General features: G+C 40.7%; 1 protein-coding gene across 1 annotated transcript; it reads right to left on the bottom strand.

Moving 5' to 3' along the window:
* Nucleotides 1-224: 224 nt before the first annotated feature.
* Nucleotides 225-21766, bottom strand: LOC125164681 (A disintegrin and metalloproteinase with thrombospondin motifs 3-like). The gene is made up of 3 exons (XM_047857530.1): nt 21669-21766; nt 20352-20379; nt 225-742 (listed from the first exon to the last, which is right to left on the bottom strand). The coding sequence occupies exons 1-3, from the start codon at nt 21735-21737 to the stop codon at nt 252-254; spliced, it is 588 nt and encodes a 195-aa protein (XP_047713486.1). The 5' UTR covers nt 21738-21766; the 3' UTR covers nt 225-251.
* Nucleotides 21767-21990: the final 224 nt, after the last annotated feature.

The following is a 21990-nucleotide window of genomic DNA, read 5'->3' as shown; positions in this document are numbered from 1 at the left end:
CTACATTTCTTTAGAAAATTTTCAAAATGCTTTGAAAGAAATAAGGAAATAAAATTCCCCAAAGTAACACAAGTGAAAATATAAGCAAAAAAAAAAAAAAAAAAAAAGATAAAAACAGGTTATCTTTTGTTTCTTGGAATAATGTTGTCTTCATGTCAAAATTAAGCCAATGTACACATCTTTGACAGTAAAATGCTTTCTAATGCTTCTTCCTGAACTTAAAATATAACAATAAGACTTCCTTTCTACCTCTACCTACTAAGCCACCCTGAAACCATGCTGTACTCCCTAACACCTGCAAACACATGCGCACAAAAGGGAATAAGTCTTACCAGACCATCACAGTTGCTAATGGCAACAGAGGTTCCTGGAATGTCCATGATGTCACCAACATAAGCACAGTTAGTCTGCAAAGGCTCTGTTTTCCAGATTCTTTCTGAAGCATTTCCTGCTTGATGATCATTATTGGGGTTGGTTATATTCCCAGGCACCAGAGAGGTCTCATGCCATTCCACAACAGCCCCAGGAGCTACCAGCTGAGTGTTGCGCTTTAGTCGCAGATGAAAGTCTCTTCCGAATGCTGTGATGTTAAAGAACAATTGCTCAGAGTTGGAAGACACGTCCCTCGTTGACCTCTTTTTGTGATTTGCAGAAAGAATATGGGAGAGATAGTGTCCTTCAAAATCTGTGCTGACTGGAGTCACCAGCTCATACTCTCTCTGTCTCTTTAATTTTGGTAAATCTGTAGGGTGAAAAATAGAATTGTAGAAGCCTGTGCAACAAGAGAACACAGGAGGACAAAACATAGGCATAAAGTGCCCACCTCACAAGACTGTACCTCAACTTGCAAAATATATATGTTCCCAAACCATCTCCTAAGTATGAAATTTTGGGAACTTAAATCATTTCTCAAATATATTTCTGTAACTCTGTGTTCAATGAATCATTTTATTTTAAAACATGTATTACAATGTGAATATTCATATCACATTACATGTTTGAGGATATAATACGTTTCCATAAACTATATCTGGCTTGCTTATAATCAAGACATGCTCCCAATTAATTTATTACTGGCACAACTGACACCTGCTACAAATGTTTAACAAACTTGTTATTATGTAGAGGAAATTTTTTGATTGTTTTATTTTTTCCCTTTAAGACTCCTAGAAGTATTACTGATTAAAATAGCAACCTTATGTTGCATTTACCATAGGCCTATACTTTATATACTGTAGTTTATGGTGCTGTTGTTTACACATATTTTTTCCATCATAACAACCCTAACAATCACACTTCACAGGTGAGGAAACTGAGATTCAGGAAGTATGTGTCCAAGGTCAAGCAACTGTGAAGCTCAGATATGAATCCAAGTTATACTCCAAAGCCCATACACTCATTCTGCTACATTTGAGTTGTGCTCCATAAATCACAGAACATTTTTAGAAAATGAGAAAAATGGGTAAAAAAAGTAGAAATCATAATCTAGAAATTGAATATGGAGATGCGGGTTAGTTAAGAGCAAATGGCATTGTCATTTTGCACCATATTCCTTATGTGGGACAGATACTTGTTTTTTGTTTTTGTTTTTTTAATTTTTTTTTTCAACTTTTTTTTTTTTTTTTATTTTTGGGACAGAGAGAGACAGAGCATGAACGGGGGAGGGGCAGAGAGTGAAGGAGACACAGAATCGGAAACAGGCTCCAGGCTCTGAGCCATCAGCCCAGAGCCTGACGCGGGGCTCGAACTCACGGACCGTGAGATCGTGACCTGGCTGAAGTCGGACGCTTAACCGACTGCGCCACCCAGGCGCCCCTGTTTTTTTAATTTTTTTTAATGCTTTTTATTTTTGAGAGAAAGAGAGAGAGACAGAGCACTAGCGGGGGAGGGGTAGAGTGAGAGGGAGACTCAGAATCCAAAGCAAGATCCAGGCTCTGAGCTGTCAGCATAGAGCCTGATGCGGGGATTGAATTCACGAACTGTTAGATCATGACCTGAGCTGAAGTCGGAGGTTTAACTGACTGAGCCACCCAAGTGCTCCAATACTCATTTTAATATGGATGTGTATTTGGGGCCTACCTTACTTACAGCATAAGTGACCACCTACTACATGTTAAGCTTAATTTCACAATTAATTACCCTAGTTTAGCCAAATGTGTAATGTCTGCTAAAGTGCAAACATCCTTGAGAAAGATAGCACATTGAATAAACCACTTATCCCTTACTAGAAATGATTCTGAAGCAAAAGACCATGGATACTGGAAGAGAAAATGAGGAGGACAAAGATTTTCGAGAAAAGAAGGCAAGCAAAATCTGATAACAGAAGTTAAAAAGCTCCCCACCTTCATGATTCTAGCCTAAGACCAGTCTTGCAGTGTGTAAAAGTACCCTGAAAAAAATGATATGATCCACAAATACTTCTCACCTAGAGGAATTGCGTGTATGTCATCCAATAAATGAAAGTGTAATGCCTCATAACTGAACCTACAACCTATGATCTGAAAGTATCCTTACAGAATATTTTCATTGTTTTCCTGCATTTGAAATACTTCAAACAATGTATAAAATACCAGAAGACAAATGAAGGTATTTTGCAACTTGGAAATTCTTTCAGTGCATGTTTGTTATCATTATGCCATTTATAGTGACCAATGTATTTAAACAAAATATCCTTCTTTATCAAGTGCACAGATCAAATGACCCTGCTGTAAATATTTACTAGGCAGAGGAGTGAGGACTGTCATATCACAGAGTAAAGTGAAGGCCGACTCCAATACCGGCAGCGACAGCACACGATCCCTGTTTCGTAGGCTCTATCACAGCCGAAGACTTACGCGAGGCATCAGCGTAAGCACAGACCCAAAGATGTGGCCTCTCTTACAGACAAATCCATGGGGAATACTTTTGTCGCTTCTGGTTTATAGAAAGAACTCTAAATTTTATGGAATAGACTCAAGCATCACAGGAGCAGAGTGATGGAGGGGACGGTTTCCACAGTAGGCGATGAATCAGGCTCTTGGATGGGGACTGACAAAGCCTGTCCCAAATTTAAGTTTCAATTCCTTAAGGACGAGAAACTTCCCCATTCAGCTTGCTAATTCCGATGTCATCTAATACAAGATTTTGTACATACCAGGGTCTCCTGTCGGTAGGATCTGTTTAACATGTATTAAGTTAGTGATGCAGGTCACCAGAGAGCCTTTGCTTTGTCTGTGCTGCGACACTCTAACTCACAAGACAAACTACCCAAGGCCCAGGGGTGTCTGGCTGCACAAGTAATCCCAGTTATAACTCGTTCTCTAACCATATGTTTACTCTTTCAAGGGAAGGAGATTTCCCATCTCCACTGAAGGGAATTCACACAACCAAAGTCTAGACAATATACTGATGCCTGGATTAAGTGACCGGACCACTAGAAAATTTAGGGAGAATTCAAGGAGACTCCTCCACACCCACGAGGACACGCAGAGCCGCAGGCTTACGGCAAACCATGCATCCCAGACTCTCTGGGACAGTTCCATTTTTCCACTGTCAGACAGTATGCTCTGCATTTTTATTCAAAATAAAGACGGCCTATTTCTTTAGAGCCTTGTCTTCTCTGATGCTAAGTGACAAATCATTCCAAACATGCATACATAAGACACACTGCTGAAATTAAACCTGCCATGGGTAATCCTCCAGTTGGGAAGTACAGTAACCAAGGGAAAAGATGCACTCAGTAAACCCTCAGGCCACCATCCCCCTGGACAGTAGCTGGCAGAACTGACAAAGGAGCTACCAGGCTACCTGCCTTTATTGGCAGGATAAATACTGGGCACTGCGCTTTATGCTCAAGACTCTCCCATCCCTCATTCTCACAACAATTGCAGTAGGTAGATGTTATTATCCCTGGGTTACAAATGAGAAAGCAAGCCCGGAAGGCTTGACACGTAGCAAGCAAGAAGCCGAAGGAAAATTTCAATTATGATCATTCTGACTGAAGACCATGCTCCTGTGCTCTTACTCACTTCAGAATAGATGGAACATCTTGCTGCTGATTTCTAATTTAAGATCTGAGTTATAAAGGAAACCCACCACACGAATGACAACGTCTTGTCTACTTGCAGCCAGCCAACCAATTTTTCCTCCAGCGTAGCTTCAAACATTTCTGTAAAAGGCTCTCAAATCCTCCGTCTTTGGGAGAAAAAAGGGGGCGGGGGGTGAGGAAAGCTCAGAGCTATCAAAAGTATTTTAATCTCAGATTATAATTATACAAGCAAATTAAATTATATCCAGTGTCAATTTACTATAATTAGAAATGACACACTTCATAGGTCCAAATACTTCCACAAAGCAGCACAGCCTATGGTTAAGGAAGGAACCACACTGTCTGGGAAGCAAGTTAAGTCAAAACAAAGAACTTTGCTTTCTCTTAGGCTCAGTGTCCTCAGGTGTTACCTGGAGGCTAGTAATAGTTCCAACTTCACAGACTTAGAAAGAGGTTTAAATGAGATTATGCGATTATGCAGAAGATGCAATACATATTAGCTACTGTTAAATGTAAGTTGGCTACGCATTAAAATATTGCCCATGTGCAATTTTAAAATGTGAAACTATACAACTGTCAGCAGAGATGGCTAAGGGCCACAGCAATAGGTATGTAAAGGTTTTCGTGGGCCATAAATTCTACAAGCACAAATGGGCAGAGCCACTATAAAGCCACACTGTGGTCACTAGGTACCCAAGCAGCACTCAGATGCAGTGAACCTTCCCCAACCGCCTGGTGTCTACACACACATGGTCCACCTCCCTCCAGGTGCTGTGGATGAGCTGTCTGTGATCTTACCCAGGAGCAAATCCTCCAGTTGTGCACCATATCCTAGTCCCTCTGGCCTTTGCAAAAACAATTTCTGCAACTGTCCTCTCTTCTTTCCTCATCAGTTTCCCCACTTCACTAGATCATTCCCACCATCAAACTAGTAAGCTGCCATCCTATCTCCCATCTTTAATAAAAACCCTCTTGACGCCACAGTCCTCTCTAGCTGATACCCCATCACTTCACTACCCTTCATAGCAAAACACTTGAAATGACTGACTACAACAGATGTCTCCAAGTCCTGTCTTCCCATTCCTGCTCTTCCTTAAGCCTGACCCAATTAGGCTCTAGAGGTCACTAGGGACCCCATCTTGCTGAAACCAATGGCCAAGACTCTATCTCCTTACTTGCCGTATCAGCAGATTCTGACCCAGCTCATCTCTCCTTCCTTCTTGAAATATGTTCTTTCTTTAGCTTCCAGGACATCTTCTGGCTCTCCTCTTTCCTCAGTGGTCTCCCCTCCATCCTCCATGACTGGCTTAACACCACAGTGCTGCAGGACCTGGTCCATGGACTCCTCTCTTCTGCATCTACCCTCCCCTGCATGGTGAATTCATCCCATCCCATGAGTTTGAGAGTGCCTTCACAATCCTTCATCTCCAGCTCCGGCTTCATCCATGGGCTCCTGTGTTGTCAACTCCATTGCCTATGGATCCTCTCCAAGTAGACATTCCCTAAGCATCTCAACTTAATATTTCCAAAAGTAAACTTCCTATGTCTCTCCTCCCAAATCAATAATTGGCAACTCTATCCTCCCAGCTACTCAGAACAAAAACTTGACTAAACTATCCTTAGCTCTTATCACCTCACAAAACAAATCTTTCAACAAATTCTAATGACTCAGCCTTCAAGATATCTCCACTGACCATAGCTCACAACCACCCCTGCTACCGCCCCAGTCCAAGCCAGTGGTCTCAGTTTTGAATGTGCCGCATACCTGTTCTCCTTGCTTCCACTCCTCCTCCCCTTTATAAACTATCCTCAAAATAGAGCTAGAGTCATTGAAGTGGCAAGACAAGGCACTCTTCTCAAAATCCAACCCAAAGTAAAATGGGTTTTACTCTGTCCCACAGCCTGACACTGAGAATGCTCACATCTCAAGGTTACTCACTGTGCTTACTTTCCCCTGGGATCTCCTCCCGAGGTGACCTGAATGACTCACCTGTCCATTCCTTCAGGTTTTTGCTTTAATGTGGCCCTGTCAGTGAGGTGTGTCCTGTCTATCCCCTTAGCCATTTTACTTTTCTTCACAAAACTTGTCAGTATCTGACATCCTATACTTGTTTTTATGTTTACTTATTTATTGTTTCTCCCACTAACATATAAGCTTCAGGAGGGTACGGATTGTTACTTGTTCTCTTTACTATTGCTCCCCAGTGCCTAAAATAGAGCCTGAGGTCACTCAATAAATACCTGTGAATGAATGAATGAGAGCCAAGTTTGAGCCTGAGGGTGTACCTAAAATTAGAATGTACCATCTTGCATCTTTTCCCCAAATAGTAATTTACCACCAAGCAAAGACAGCCAACTACACAAGTTGTCATATACTTCTATAGCCAGAATTTTGCTTGCACACATTGTATCTATTTCTCACAACTCTTGCTGACCAGTAAATCAAACATTTCATAGTATCTAGGTCTTATATTTAACCTACTAAGGACCAAAAAGTAGATCTAACCATTAAAACCGACCTCCTGGAGTGCAGACACAGAGACCTTCAGACTTAGAAGCAAGCAGCAGGAAATCAGTCCCACTCCGCAATCCCTTTAGATATTCACAGAATATCTCTTCAGGTCAAAAAAAAGAAAAAAAAAAAGACCTTGAAAATCATCTCATCTTTGCCTCTTTCTTACAATAAAGGCATCTCAAGTAGATTGATTTTTTTTTTTTTTTTTTTTTTTTTTTTTAAGTTAGAGGTGGAATGCCTTTAACCTGCTCCTGTTCTCTGTGAAGAGAGATCATTCTCTGACTCTTCTGGGCCTCTCCATCCCTTGCCTCACCCTTCTCCCCACCCACGCCCCTACCCCACCCCCTCACCCCAACTCCCCCACCCCACTTCCTGCCTCATGAAGAAGAGTGATGTATATGATTGATAGGTCTCGGAAAATAAGAAGTTTGCAAAGCTCAGAGACTCCCTCCTCATTCTTCTTCCGGGTAAGGATCCTGATAGGAGACACATTGTCTTCCACCTCAGCAGGGGTGAGCCCTACCCTAGCCCAGGGGGTCTGACACACCCCACCCAGGGAGCACACTTCCTATCAAAGTGAGAGCCCCCTGTTCCCCCAGCCTTATTTGCAAAAGATATTTTTACTATATCTTTGTATTTGCTATTTCTAACCTGTTCCCTCAAGCCAGTAAGAGGGGTATGTTTACATTCGGGATCTCCTCAGAAACTCTAACTACCTTTAAGAAAAAGTGTTGTCACGTCTTCACTGGATGACTAATCATAACACTAACAATTCTTCTTGTCAGAAAATTAATTCTCTAAATTCCTCATTTGAGAGTTTAACTTGATGCCTTCTTCCTCTTTGTGCTGAATGAAAAAGACACATTCTGGGGTGTGTGTGTGTGTGTGTGTGTGTGTGTGTGATAGTTGTATAGTCTGTACACACGTACAAATATTAAACATAACCTACAAAGTATCTGAGGAGGCAATCTGTGTTTCATATGCCTGAAGACCTTTTAACTGATCAGACTTTCTATTTTAATGTCAACCACGTTAGAATTTTCTAATTGTTTCAAAATTTTTATCATTTCTGAGACTTTGGACACTTTTAACACGTGTCTGTGTTTCAGCCAAGTATTTGCACATAATGGGCAAATAGTAAATACAGGTTAAAAAAAAAAAAGAGGCACTTCCCTCAAACTGAAACTTAAACGTATCAGTTCTCTGTCTAGAATAATGTGTTGTCCCCTCTCTGCACCCCTAAAATATCTAAGCCAAGTTTCTCATTTTCACCTAAATAGTCAGCTTGCCTTCCTGACTTCACTGTTTCTGTTCATGATGTGCTGAGTCTCGGAAAGCCCTAGGCTAGAACACTGACTTTATTTCAACTCCCCCCTACCCCCAGCCCCCAGCCCCATTTAATATCACTCTAGTCCTCAAGATTTCTTCTTAGAAATTGCTCTCAAACTAATCCCATCTCTTCCAATCACTTTAAGTCCTCCTTGCTATACACTGCAAACCAACAAGGTACCGAATCCAAAGTCCCGGACATAATTTCTCACTACCAAATATTATATCAATTGTACCAAAATACTGTCTCAATTACTGCCAGGAAAACTATTTTAAAGTCCCACATTTAAAAGGCTTAAATTCTACTACTTACTACCTTTGTGATTTTGGTCACTTAAGACTTTCTTGTCAGTGCTCATCTGTAAAATGAGGAAACCAGCATCCCATTCATAGATTCATCAAAATTAAATGGCCTAGGGGCGCCTAGGGTGGCTCAATGGGTTAAGAGGCTGACTTCAACTCAGGTGATGATCTCATGGGTCCTGAATTCAGGCTTTGGTGCTGACAAAGAGCCTGGAGCCTGCTTCAGATTCTGTGTCTCCCTCTCTCTCTGCCCCTCCCCTGCTTGTGTTCTGTCTCTATCAAAAATAAACAAACATTTAAAAAAATTGTTTTTCAATTAAATGGCCTAATCCAGAGTGGCTCAGTCAACGTTAGGTATTAATATTGCTATGTTGTTCTCTCTCAATAGTTTCAATGCCCATCATTACATCAGGATAAAACAGATTCAGAAAATTGATAGCTTTTTTCCATATTAGACATGAAAATTGCCATAAAGACCTCTACTAATGAAATCCTCTCACTTCACAAAATAAGAAGCTGAAACTTGAAGACGGGGTAACAGAACCCAAATCCAAACTGAAGTGTCATTGAAGGCCCTCTGCGCTCTGTCCCTAACTTCTTTGCAATATCATCTCCCGTATTAGCCTATTGAAATATTCTAATGAGCTCACTATACCCAACTTAATCATGCCTGCCTATAAAGTCCTACCCAACTGTTCGCCCCCAGGGAAAGGACTGCGGCTTTCTCTCTATCTATACAAATCCAACCTGGCCCACAGGGCCTATCTCAAGGCCCATCTCTCCCAGGAAACCTTCCCTGCTGTCTTGTCCAGAGTACAGACTGACGGTCTAAGTGTCTTAGATCTCATTGTCATGCTTTGTCTGGATAAAAGTTACAAAAATCTCTATGGGTGAAAAGTTATATGCTTACGTCATGTCCTTTCAGAGATTTTAAGTTCCCTGGGGCACAGGTGTGGCATCTTAACTATGCTTAAATGTCCCCAGCATACAACAGTCTTTGGAGGAAAAAAAAAAATCAATGGCTATTTTTGGGAAGGTGGATTGAGAGGGAGTGCTTTCACTGTATGCCATTGTGCCTGTGATCTGGGATCATCTTAATACCTTCATGTATTCAGTCACAGAAGCTCACAACTGAGGACAGGCAGCTTGGTATCTGTCTATGTGCTGTGGAATGATACCCAAACATCTCCTAGAGATTACTAAAGGCCCCTAGCACATTTCAAAGACCACACTATGGAACAGTAAGAGAACAAAAGCATTCAGTAGCACAATCAACATTACAAAACCTCAAGTGACTACTGTACAAAGCTCGCCCATATCACAGCAATCTTTAGCTAATCTAATTAAGCCCAAGCTACAACTGGTACACAAAATATTGGAGTACTTGTGGTTGATGCAATGTGGTTTGAGTTCCCAAGCAAGGAAAGGAGCAGGGAGGGTATGATGGTTGAGTACTAAAGGTCTGGAGTCGGAAAGCACTGTGTTTGAATTCTCATTTCAAGCTGATGCACATTTTGCCATCTGCAAGCAAATTATGAAAATTAAGGCTCACAGGTTGTCAAATGAGGGTAATAACTGGGCTCAAATAAGGTGGTAAGGCACATAAAAGGCTTATACCAGCTATTAAGATTTTAATAGATGAAAAATTAACTGATGTTATTATCACTGTGACCATCACCATCTAGCTAGAGCTATGGAAGTTGGAAGTGAACTGAACATTCTTTCCACCTGCCAGTACCTCTCAGGCCTCACCCACCTCTATTCCCGCCCCAGTCTGGTGTTTCTGATACGGTTAGAAGGAATCTCCAAGCTCCATGTCAACCGAGGGCCTGAAGTTCAGGCAAGCTGTAAGAACCCATACTCTATTACCCTACCCAGATGCTGAGATTCTCTCACAAGAACTGGTTGATTACTATAAAGAGACAGTTCACACAGGCAATTTCCTTTTTCAGGTATAAACTTTCAGTATGCAACAATCTGGCCACAAGAATGAAATCGAATAAGCATTTTCAAGATCTGCTAAAGAAGCAGCTCCAACAACAACATTTCCAAATCCTGAGCTGCGGGTAGGAGAATGACTTTCATCAGAAACGACAGGAGCCAGCTGCTCCAGAAAAGATGTGAGCAGGGTGATGAGTGGACGTTTAAAGAGGGCACCACACACTGAAGGGCTTCCCAAGGCTGTAAACACAAACAGCGAAGGGGACCCATCTTCATTCAAAGGCAACTAAAAGTTAGTTGTGACACATGCTAAACTTCTGAACACAGCCAAATTCTTTTCCTCACTTCATCTCCTCTAGGCTCTTATCACCGCAAGCCGGAGAAACTCTTTGAAGTCTTTTATTTTCGTTGCAAACCTACTTTCACAGTCAAACATTTTTCATCAAGCTATTGGAGGGGAGAAAAAAAAAGCTTGCTTTTTTTTTTTTTTACTCATCAAGAAAGAACAAATAGTTGTGAACTTAAAAATTCTCCTCATTTTTTTTTAAATCTGGCTTTTTCATAAATATTTGTTGCAATTGCACAATGTTTATGTTCAAGAGAGTCACTTAGGAAAGAACAGCACATTCTTTGGTGTTCCAGAACATGACACCAGGTAAGAGAAGATCTTTGAAGAAAAAAAAAGTGAAAAAAAAAGTTTTAAAGAAAAATGTCCAAGTATTTTCTTTGTTTGCTACATCTTAAAAGGATCAAATAATCAATAACAGAATAACAAATAGAGGAGTCTTTTGGTTTTTGTGTTTTTTTAATGTGAGGCCCCAGTGCCAAAATGTTAACATTCTGATCTTAGCTTTAAAGAAGGATGTCTACCGGTTATATTTATCATCACTGGAAGTTTCACAGACTCAAGAGCTGTATTAGACATTCTATACATTAATATTTCTCATATGTCTCACAATTTTTTGATAGATAATACCTTGAAAGACTAATATTGAGCCTAGAATTTAAAGCCAGGAAAATGAGCATTTGTCCCCAGGGCCAAAAGCTTAGGAAAATATGACAGATAAGAAACGTGAATAGCATTTTAAAGGTTTTCCCTGAAGCTTCCTTGTGGTGATTATATTTTCCAAATCTAAAGTCGTCTGGCTCACAGTATGACAAAGGTATGAGAAACTGGGACAGTCCACTGGGCCACTCTAGTAGCTTCCTATTGCTGTTGTAACAAACTGCCACAAACTCGGCCACTTGAAACACAGTTCTGGAGGTCAGGAGTTATCCTACAGTTATCTACAGTTCTCCTACAGTTATCCTACAGTTCTGGAGGTCAGGAGTCTGCAATAGGTCACATGGGTGTTCACAGGGCTGCATTTCTTCAAGAACCACTGAATAATCTGTTTCCTTGACTTTTTCCAGCTTCCAGAGGTCACCTGCATTCCCTGGCGTATGGTTCCCTTCCTTCATCTTCAAAGCCAAAAACATCAGACCAAGTCTGTCTTTTGCTGCCATCTCTCTAGTTTTGTCTCTATGGTCTCCCTCTTCCACTTCTCAGGACACCCCCCAATAATCCAGGATAGTCTCCCTATTTAAAGGCCAACTGGAGCACCTGGGTGGCTCAGTCAGTCAAGAATCTGACTCTTGATTTTGGGCTTATGTCATGATCTCCTGGTTCATGAGCTCCAGCCCACATCCAGCTCTGTGGTGACAGCATGGAGGCTTCTTGGGATTCTCTCTTTCCTCTCTCTCTGCCCCTCCCCTGCCCACATGCTTGCTTGCGCTCTCTCTCCCACTCTCAAAATATTTAAATATAAATAAGCATTAAAAAATAAATAAATAAATAAAGGCCAATTGATTAGCAACTTTAATTTTATCTGCAAACTGAATTCCTCTTGCCATGTAACATAACATATTCACAGGTCCAGGGATTCAGATGTAGACCTATTGTGGTGGGGAGGGGGGAGCATTATTCTACCTACCACAGCCATCAGATCCCATGCACTGTGCTGGGAGGCCCTTACATGTGTTCTCCTTGGCATCCGTCCTCTTTTTTCTTTAACTACATCCCAGTATTCCCTCAGGTAACCAACCCACATTCCACTCTCAGTCCCTATAAGTCAAGAGTAAAATGTCCCAATTCAGGCCAATCAGGGTACTGCATCCCCTGACCATAGAGAATCATTCAAAGCCAAGTAGCCAATAAAAGCCCCTCCAGGAATTTTTGCTGGAGCTGTCAAAAAACAAGTGTTCTGTGGGATGCTTGGGTGGCTCAGTCAGTTCAATGTCCAACTTCAGTTCGGGTTATGATCTCACAGTCTGTGAGTTCAAGCCCTGTGTCAGCTCTGTGCTGACAGCTCAGAGCCTGGAGTCTGCTTCGGATTCTGTGTCTCCCTCCCTCTCTGCTCCTCCCCCACTCATGCTCTGTCTCTCTCTGTCTCTCAAAAAATAAATAATCATTAAAAAAAAAAGTGCTCTGCTTACTGGGGTAAAAGGTACAATGACAGCTCAGAGATGCTAGTGACAGTCTTTGCCACAACCTGAGGCACCACCAATCATATCCTGATAAAGAAATAAAGCCAAAGCAGGAAAATGAGAAAGAAAGAAGAGTAGAGGGAGGAAAGGGAGGGATTTCTGACATTATTTGAGCCCTCGGTTCAGCTCTACCTGACTTTGATTACCTGATCAATTTTGTGTTCCTTAACCAGTGTCAACTGGGTTCCTGTTATTTCCATCCAAAGGAGTCATGATTAATATAGGAACTTTCTCTCAATGAAATGAAAAGGACTTTTAACAAACAAGGTGAAAAGAAGAAAGAATTGTGTCTTGCATACATGAAATATAGTTGGTACAGAATCCATATGGAGTAACTGTTTTTGTACCATTCATTCCTTACCCAACTCCTCCCTCCACTGCCATATTCCAACGAATTAAGCAACACTATATTGAGTTACCAACATTAAGATAATACATGAAAATAGAACTCTCAAAGAGCTGTCACATGGTGAGTTGAGTGGTTGGAGAGTTTACAAGTCCTTGACATAGTAAATTAAGGTTCCTGGAAATTCATGGTGGTAGGCAGACCTATCAAAAATGTACGGGTTAGAAAGAGGTGGCTCTCATTGAGCAAAAGTGTTTTAAAAAGCACAAGACTAAGATATAGTACTAATAATAGCTATTGTTCTAACTTGCTTACCACGTGCCAGCATTTTATGAATCCTTTATAATTCTATGAAGTAAGTAGTAGTGATATGCCTATGTTATGTAGAAGAAAGTGATGCCTTGAGAAGTTTAAAGTCATCAGCTAGAAAGTAGTGGAATCAGGCTTTTAAACCAGAGTGAACAGAGTCTGTGCCCCTGACCATCTGATAGAAGCAAGGCAATGAATACTAATAGGTCCTCTCCTGGATATGCTGGTTATGTTTTAGATTAAGGAATGGACTTTACATGAAAAAGAGGTATTTTTACATATAAAAGAAAGAGAACTCAAACTCATATGAATAATGACTTCAATCATTCTTTTTAATTTGTATGCATACATATATAAAAATATAAGTACTAAATATGAAGAAAATTTGTAGGAAATGGGATTTAACATCTAAGATCCCAGTATTTGAAGATTCATGTATTTAATCCTGTTACTTCCTACAAGTTTCCTAAATGTTATTTTTGGTTTACCAGTCACTTCAAAAACAAGATAGACTGTTTCATGCTGTTCACAATTTATTCTAAATTCCATAAAGATTCATCATGCTAAATTTGTGGCAATCATTTTTATAAACAAGAAACTGACATTACCACAAAATCTCTCCTAAGGATTTACAGTTAGTCAGCAAAATCATATAAACATATTGGGAAAATTATGATGGATAAATTACATGTGGGAACAAAGATTCCTAAACTAGGAAACTCTTCCCATGCTTTACTAACCATTCGAAAGAATATACAGCTCTCAAATTCTATGAGGTAGATGAATCTTGTCATAGTACTAATAAAATTTACAAAACATTTTTATAATTGCTCTTAAACCATGAACCAGGGTACTTGATAACTAGAAAAATAATTCATTGCATTTTTCAGAGATGGCATAACCAAATATTTAAAAATTACATTCAGATTTAAGAAGAGCAGACCCAAAACTAATTTAAAATGGACATTTTAAAAAATCAATGCTTCCCTATACTACCAGTAAGAGTTCAGGTCCTACAAACTTCAAAAGCCATCTGCCAACACATATCATGTTAATTTGGTTTTACTCAGCCAGCAGCTTCTAGAGCTTTCTCCTAAAGTAGTCATTTGAAAAGCAAGCTGTGTGGCAACATTCATTACGAGAAAATAGGTATTAATCAGTACATAAATTAAGGTTTATTAGGATAATGAGATTAAAATGATGTTCATAAGGATTTTGTAGTGATGTGGAAAATTTCACTAAAATACCAAACAAAACAAAAACAGGTATACAAAAATAACCTACACAACATGTGTATTAAATGATGACTGGGTAACCAGTGCCTGGGTGGCTCAGTTAAGCATCTGACTTTGGATCAGGTCATGATCTCACAATTTTTGAGTTCAAGTCCCGCCTCTGGCTCTGTGCTGACAGCTTGGAGCCTGCTTCCGATTCTGTCTCCCTCTGTCTCTGCCCTTCCCCTGTCTCGTGCTCTGTCTCTCTCTGCCTCTCAAAAATAAACAAGTAAAAAAAATAAATAAATGATGACTGGGTAAGAACATGCTAAATTAGTATTTAAGATGATTGTCAAAAATCTGGGGTATACAGAAAAATTAAAGAAGACAGTTATAATGGGCACATGTAAAACATCTATGTTCAGAAAGAAAACTAATTAAAAAGAATAATTAAACAATTTGTAACAATAGCAGCAGCACAGTTTAGGAGTAAAAGCTGATATCTATGGGAGCAACATGAAAAAGAAGCTTCCCAAAATTCTGGCATTAGTGTTCCACCTAAGTCATCACTGTTACTATATTCAATCCAAGTAGCGTAACCAAACTCTTCATATTGAAATCACTCATGATTTTACCAGGCAATTTGGCATCGTCCCTAATGGATTTCCAAGGTAATCTGGGTTAGCTCCCCGCAAGCAAAGAATGCTTAGAGATAATCATCCTGGAAGCAGAAGTGACCATGGGGATTTCTTAATATTTCTGAGCAATATTGTGATTATTTGGTACAATGGCAAGAAAAAACAGTGAAAGTAAGGGGAAGAAGTATTTCAGCTAAACAGCAATAATAATTTGTGGGTACTAAATTAACATGCTACACTTCATAACCTCTTCATCTACAAAGCTTAAAACATTTAATATTACCCATTTTGATGCTTAGTGGAGGGGGTGGAAGCTAAATCAATAAAGTCAAGTGCACAATCTTTAGTTACAAGAAAGAACAATGGCTAAATGGGTAGCTATTCTAAATTTTACAAAAGATCCCTTTAAATCCCTTTAAGTCACACTTTTTAGTATTGCTGCTGGCACACTGGGTTCATCGATTTTAAGCTTAGGTTATCTTATTTCCCCTGATGCCTGGAACAAGGCAAATGATCTCAAGTAGACATTAGTGCAAAGTTAGTGGGCATTCCAAACCTGTACGTGATTCAGTTCAATTTGGCAAATCTTAACGAACAGATGGGAGACTAATAAACCCAGGTCCCTGAGCTTTGTGGAGTGCAATGAGAAGTTACAAGGAGTCTTGATAACATTGAATAATTAATTGGATAGCCATTATGACCATCAGCATTTTCTTGAGAACCAATTAAACCTGGAGAGGGGCACAGAACAAGAGCACTTAAGAAAATTTAGAACACAGGTGAATCCCAATATAATGCCCTGCTCACCAGATCTATGCATTGAATAACAAGTATTTGAGGACCCACAGGGCACCAAGCCCAATTTTATACACTGGGGATACAGCAATCATCAAGACAAACTGTTTGCTCTCATGAGGTCTACACTAGTAGAAATGCCCACTACGAGCCAAGGACTAGGTGAAGTGACTCACACTAAACCTTGAAAACCAAATAAATACCTGCAAATGATGAAAAAATCTCTCTCAATAAACTGGATATTTGAGAGGACAAGATTAGCAACTTTATTTTGTTAAGAATGAAATGGAAACTGGGAAACAGAAATAGGGCAGAGAAAGATAGATATGCCCTGATTCCAAGAGAGGGGGGTAAGCAAGGGAACTCAGCGCAACACCAAAGCCTCACAATGATTTTTCTTCTAATGATATTCAGGCAATATCTAAGTGGCAGCTTATGAAACAAAGGACTCAGAGAATTCTTTTGCAGATTCTCCAATTTCTACAAAACCATGATTATTTCCTAAGCCACATGTGTCACAGAGCAAGGCTCCTTACCCAATCAGGCCAGCCAGCCAGCTGCCCACAATTACCTTAGGCATCCCACCAAGGCCATATTCTGAGTCAGAATGAAAGCGCTCCCTAACATGCCACAGAAGTATGTTAATGACCTCATGAATCACACACATTTACACAGTGCATACATATTCACACATGTACCTATATGCATGTATATGCTTGTATGGATGTATGTATATATATAGATATATGTATGAGTATATGTGTGTACGGGTGTAGATAGGTAGGTAAATTGTTCCTCTCTGGTTGACAAAGGAGCAGAGAAGTAGGTCAGAGATCAAAACCTATTTACCCGTTTTCTCTAGGGTGAATCATACTTTCCCACATATGAAGAGGGTATTTTAGGGGGCGCCTGGGTGGCTCAGTTGGTTAAGCTGCCACCTCTTGATTTCGGCTCAGGTCACGATCTCACAGTTTGTGAGTTCGAGCACAGAGCCCTCATAGGTTCCTCTGTCTCCCTCTCTCTGCCCCTCCCCCACTTGCTGTCTCGTACTCTCAAAAATAAATAAATATTAAAAAAAAGTTTAAAAAGAGGGCATTTTCCCACTGGGTAGAGGGAGAAGGAAAGAACAATCGCCTGTCAACACACTATCTAAATCATATATCTATACATATTCTAACCTGCCCCATCACAACTGCCCTCTCTCTACCTAAATAAAAGCCTTCCTACTTTAGAGAGCTAAAGCATTATTAAGCACATTTTCATCATTTTCTCAAGCACATGTTGTGTGACTGTACTTAAAAAAAGCATTTAAAAACTGGCAAAATTAACCAATCTTGTCAGAAGTCAAGCAAATGGTTACCTATCATGGCGGGGGTGGGGTCGGGGGGAAGGATAGTGCTGAGAAGGTGGCATTCATGCTAGTAATGTACTTACTGTTCCAGAAGCTAGTTACACAGGACTGTTCATTTCATGAAGAATCAGCAAGGGGTACACTCATATGCACTATCCTGCATGTATATGATACCTCAACAGAAACTGTGTTTTTTAATTGAGCTTCCTAATAGTTTATGGTTTGTCACTAATTAATATTTATGTCTTCCTGAGACATTAAATTATGCAGAAACTATTCAGAACCATGGACTCTTCTCTAGCCAATTTGGAGACCAAGAAGTTAATTAACTCTGCAAGCCTTATTAGTCTTTCCTAATTGTACCATTCATCAAATGGCACCTCTAAGAGTGGTTATATAAAACCACTTTTAAATTTATTATTGGAAAAAAATTACTTAATTATATGTAGAGGAGGGCATTTGACCAAACTTCCAAGCTGGCAACCCCCTTACACATGGGGACAAGGGAAAGACGTCTCATTACTACACACATTTTTTTAAATGTATTTTTAAACCCCTTTCAAGAGCTACATAAATGATTATAACCCAAAGCCAAATGATAGCTATACTTTTACTATCACAAGACTCATGAATCAAACCTATTTTTATCTTTATTTCTTTTCTTCACTCGACCTGAAAATGGTAAATAAAAGTGATAGAAATAAGAGAATCCCCATAAAGCCAAGGCACTTGGGAGTAAGCAAATCTCCAGCAACACAATCCAAGAGTCCCCTGCCCTCCCCTCTTCCATATTGCTATTTATCTTCTTCCTACCAAATTTAAGCACACCTGTGCCACTTCCTTCCCTGTAGAAACCAGCAACCAACGTGATTCATATTAGTAAAAGGAATGGGCCAAAGTCTAACTCAGGGCCTTTACAGGAGAGCATGCTGATTCTATCTGAAAATTTAATCAAAGCAATATATTTATTCCTTTGATAGAATGGGTAATCTTTTTAAAAAAATTTTTAGGCTTATTTATTTATTTACAGAGAGACAGAGACAGTATGAGCAGGAGAAGGACAGAGACAGAGGGAGAGAGAGAATCCCAAGCAGGCTCTGCACTGCTCAACGGACTGAGCCACCCAGGCTGCCCCTAAAATGGATAATCTTAAAACCGCTTTAAAATTTACATATTGAAAAGTTGGGATGTGTAAGTAATCAAACGATTAAGCAATAAAAAAGGAAGATAACTTTCTCTTCTACTTGTTTTGAGGATTTTTTTTTTTTAAATCCTTCTTTAAAAAGATATATGTTGGGGCTTGGGTGGCTCTGTCGATTGAGTGTCCGACTTCAGCTCAGGTCATGATCTCGCAGTTTGTGAGTTCGAGCCCCGCGTCGGGCTCTCCGCTGACAGCTCAGAGCCTGGAGCCTGCTTCGAATTCTGTGTGTGTATCTCTCTCTGCCCCTCCCCTGCTCATACTCTGTCTCTCTCTATCTCTCAAAAATAAATACATGTTAAAAATTAAAAAAAAAAAAAATTTTTAAAGATATATGTTGATGGCTAAATGTCATGAGTTACAAATGACAAATGTCTTCACAGACGCTATATATTTAATGCAGTTCTCAGTCACTCTCCTCCCCTTTGTCCTATTCTTACTACTGAGGTCTAAGCTTGGGGAAGAGTTCCAGCAATGCCAAAGATTGCACACGACAGCATTCTGACATATGCAGATAGCCCGGATCTTGGGGTTCCTGCATTAGTTTGCAAGCATGAAATCCTCTTAGCTCTCCACTACGCACTACAGCAGGTAGCTGCAGAACCTCCCACGTTTCAATTTCTTCAAATCTAAAAAGGGCACAATGGTGTCTCTACCTCATAATGGTTGTGAGAATTAGATGACATAATCTGCGCAAAGCAATTAACACCGCCCGGAGCAGAGCACATAGGCAATGACACGTAACTATGTTTGCAGTAATCAAAACTTTCCATCTAAAAGATGACTTTACAATATCACTTGACAAATACAGAATTTACAGAGACTAATATTCTGCCAAAATGAAAATTTATCTTTTAAAGTAATCCAAATTAAATGTATATAAAAAGACTTTGAATTGAGCCTGTCTTCTGGCCAGATGACCTTCAGTCTCTGAATTCAGAACTATTATATTATTATAAACAGCTTCAAAAAAAGAAAAAAAAAGATCACGTGGACTTTGGAATGACCTGTTACAATTCACTTATACTCTCTGAGCCTCAGTCTTCTCACCCATAAAATGGGAGTAATTCCCACATCATCAGGTAATACTGAAGTTGTAGATGTGATTTGCAAACGCCGAGCAGTATCTTACACATTAGCAGATAATTGTTGTAAAGTAGGCGGAATAAGATAAGTCATCGGAGGGCTTATTTTAAGCTGGAAAAGTTTTATGGGGCACCTGGGTTGCTCAGTCAGTTAAGCGTCCGACTTCAGCTCAGGTCATGATCTCACGGTCCGTGAGTTTGAGCCCCACATCGGGCTCTGTGCTGACAGCTCAGAGCCAGGAGCCTGTTTCGGATTCTGTGTCTCCCTCTCTCTCTGACCCTCCCCCATTCATGCTCTGTCTCTCTCTGTCTCAAAAATAAATAAACATTAAAAAAAATTAGAAATAAAGCTGGAAGAATTTTAAGAGAAAAATTTTCATCCTTTCATTTTTCCCTTCTTTGTAGCATTCTTACACTTTGCTTTCTGTTCTAATCAGATATACTCTTCCTAAAGCTACATACATTGATTTATCTCCATGCCTTCTTCCAATCTCTACATCATCTGCCAAGTACCTACCAGTGGCTTGTCCAAAGACAAGCCTGAAAAAATTGATGCATAAAAAATCCAACTGCAAATTTTTATACCACTTCAACTCAACCTGAGAAAAGTGGGACCTTCCTCCAGAAAGAGGAAGAGAAGAACAGAAATGTTCCTGGACGACGAATTATTTTTTAACCACCAATGGGAGAAATTTCAGAAACAATATTTTAATTAGCTAATTTCATCCCTTTCGTTCTACCAAGATAAGAATGACATCTGAGAACAAGGCTTACCTATTTGCACCATTTCTTCATTACCAGCCTGGAAAGGAGGGGGGAAAGTAAAAAGAAACAGTTACTGGGTTTCATCTTATCACCTCGTGCGTTTTATTTCTACCATTAATGCTTTTCAGGGGCTAATCAGGAAATGCTGGAGACGAGGATTGGTGCCTAAAGGCTGCACCTTGGTTTGTAGGTTCTTGGGGCAAGAGAATGAGCCATTTCAATAACAGTTTGTTACAGGCAGTTGTTTGCCCGTTTTAATTTTAATATTTATGAAGCCAGCAAAAATAAATACTGACATTCAATATTCTTTTCTTAAAACTCAGATACTGGGTGAGGATTAGCAAAGAAAATCTCTAGCTAGAAGGGGGCCTGAGGTATCAGATTTGAGGTCAAGAATCAACTAGACATTCTTCGAGTTTTTAACCTATGGCCAGACCAGGCAGAGCAGAGAAGCTACAAAAACTCACAGAGAAATTCTGTGCCCAAAGTCCCACCGGCCCTGAGCTGATGTGATTTACTACAAACGGCTTGGCTCGTCCCGCTGAGCCTTCTCAAGGACTCTTCTAGGCGCATCGGGCTTCACCTTGAGTCTCCAAAGGGTGGGTGGGGGCTGGGCCGAAAAGAAACAGAGCCGCACTCAACTTAGCTTTAAAAGAGGTGGAGTTGTGCAGAGGGGGAGGGGAGAAAAGCGGCCGGCGCCTCCAGCCTCTGCCCACGAAAACGCAGGGCAGGAAACGTCCCCAGCCCCCCTCCCCAACTGTCAAACCCCAGCCCGGCCGCGGTCCTCCCAGGACACGTGTCTACTGGATCGCTCCCTGTCCGGCCCAGGGACTTCCTGAAACCCCCGCCTCCGGCTGCCCGAAAAAGCTGTGAGTCAGTGAGGAGGAGAGAAAGCCCCGCAAACCCGACTCCAGCGGCAGCAGCCAGAGCACTGGGATCCCGGACCCAGCGTCCAGAACTTCATTCAAGCGCCCAGACCGCCCTCCGGAAAGGGGAAACCCAGATGGCCCGGCGAGGATGCGAATTGGCTGCAGTTTGTCACCAGGAATTGTTACGAATGCCGCAAAAGGGGGGGGGGGGGGGGAGCCCTAGGTGTGACAAGCCTTGGGCTCCCAGAGGCAGTCATAACCCCCACCCTGCAGTGCAACCCCCCACCCCAGAAGGCCCCGCACGATGCGCCCAGCCCTCAAACACCGTTCCTGAACGCACAAGATAACAGGGAAGGGCGGGAGGGGGGAGGAGGAAAGAGAGGAGGGGAAAGAGGGGAGGAACTTTTTCGGGAAAAGGTTGGGTTTGAGTTTTTTCTTGTTATTATTTTCCACTTACTTGTCCATCAGCTGAAGTCCTAACCTCTACCAGAGCGGCTGCTATCAACCAAAGTGACAGGAGAACCATCACGAGTCGAGTTCACTTTTCAACTACTGGACAAAACAGATGCCCAGAGCAAACTCCCGCCCCCCCAAAAAGAAGTTTCTTTAAAAAAAAAAAGAAAGAAAAAAAGGAAAAAGGAAAAAATGCAGAATAAAAAAAAACTGATCTTCTGTGATTTGCTTCAATGAAAATGAAATTTGAGCTCTGAGACTGGCCCCCTCTGCTCTGCAGTTCTTTCCACTTCACCTTCTCACCCCGTCCTCCCAAAACAGAGTGT

Source organism: Prionailurus viverrinus, chromosome B1 (assembly GCF_022837055.1).
Source record: "Prionailurus viverrinus isolate Anna chromosome B1, UM_Priviv_1.0, whole genome shotgun sequence".
In the NCBI taxonomy this organism is placed as follows: Eukaryota; Metazoa; Chordata; class Mammalia; order Carnivora; family Felidae; genus Prionailurus; species Prionailurus viverrinus.
The sequence above is the reverse complement of the archived record's forward strand: the minus strand, read 5'-3'. Positions and strand labels throughout refer to the sequence as shown.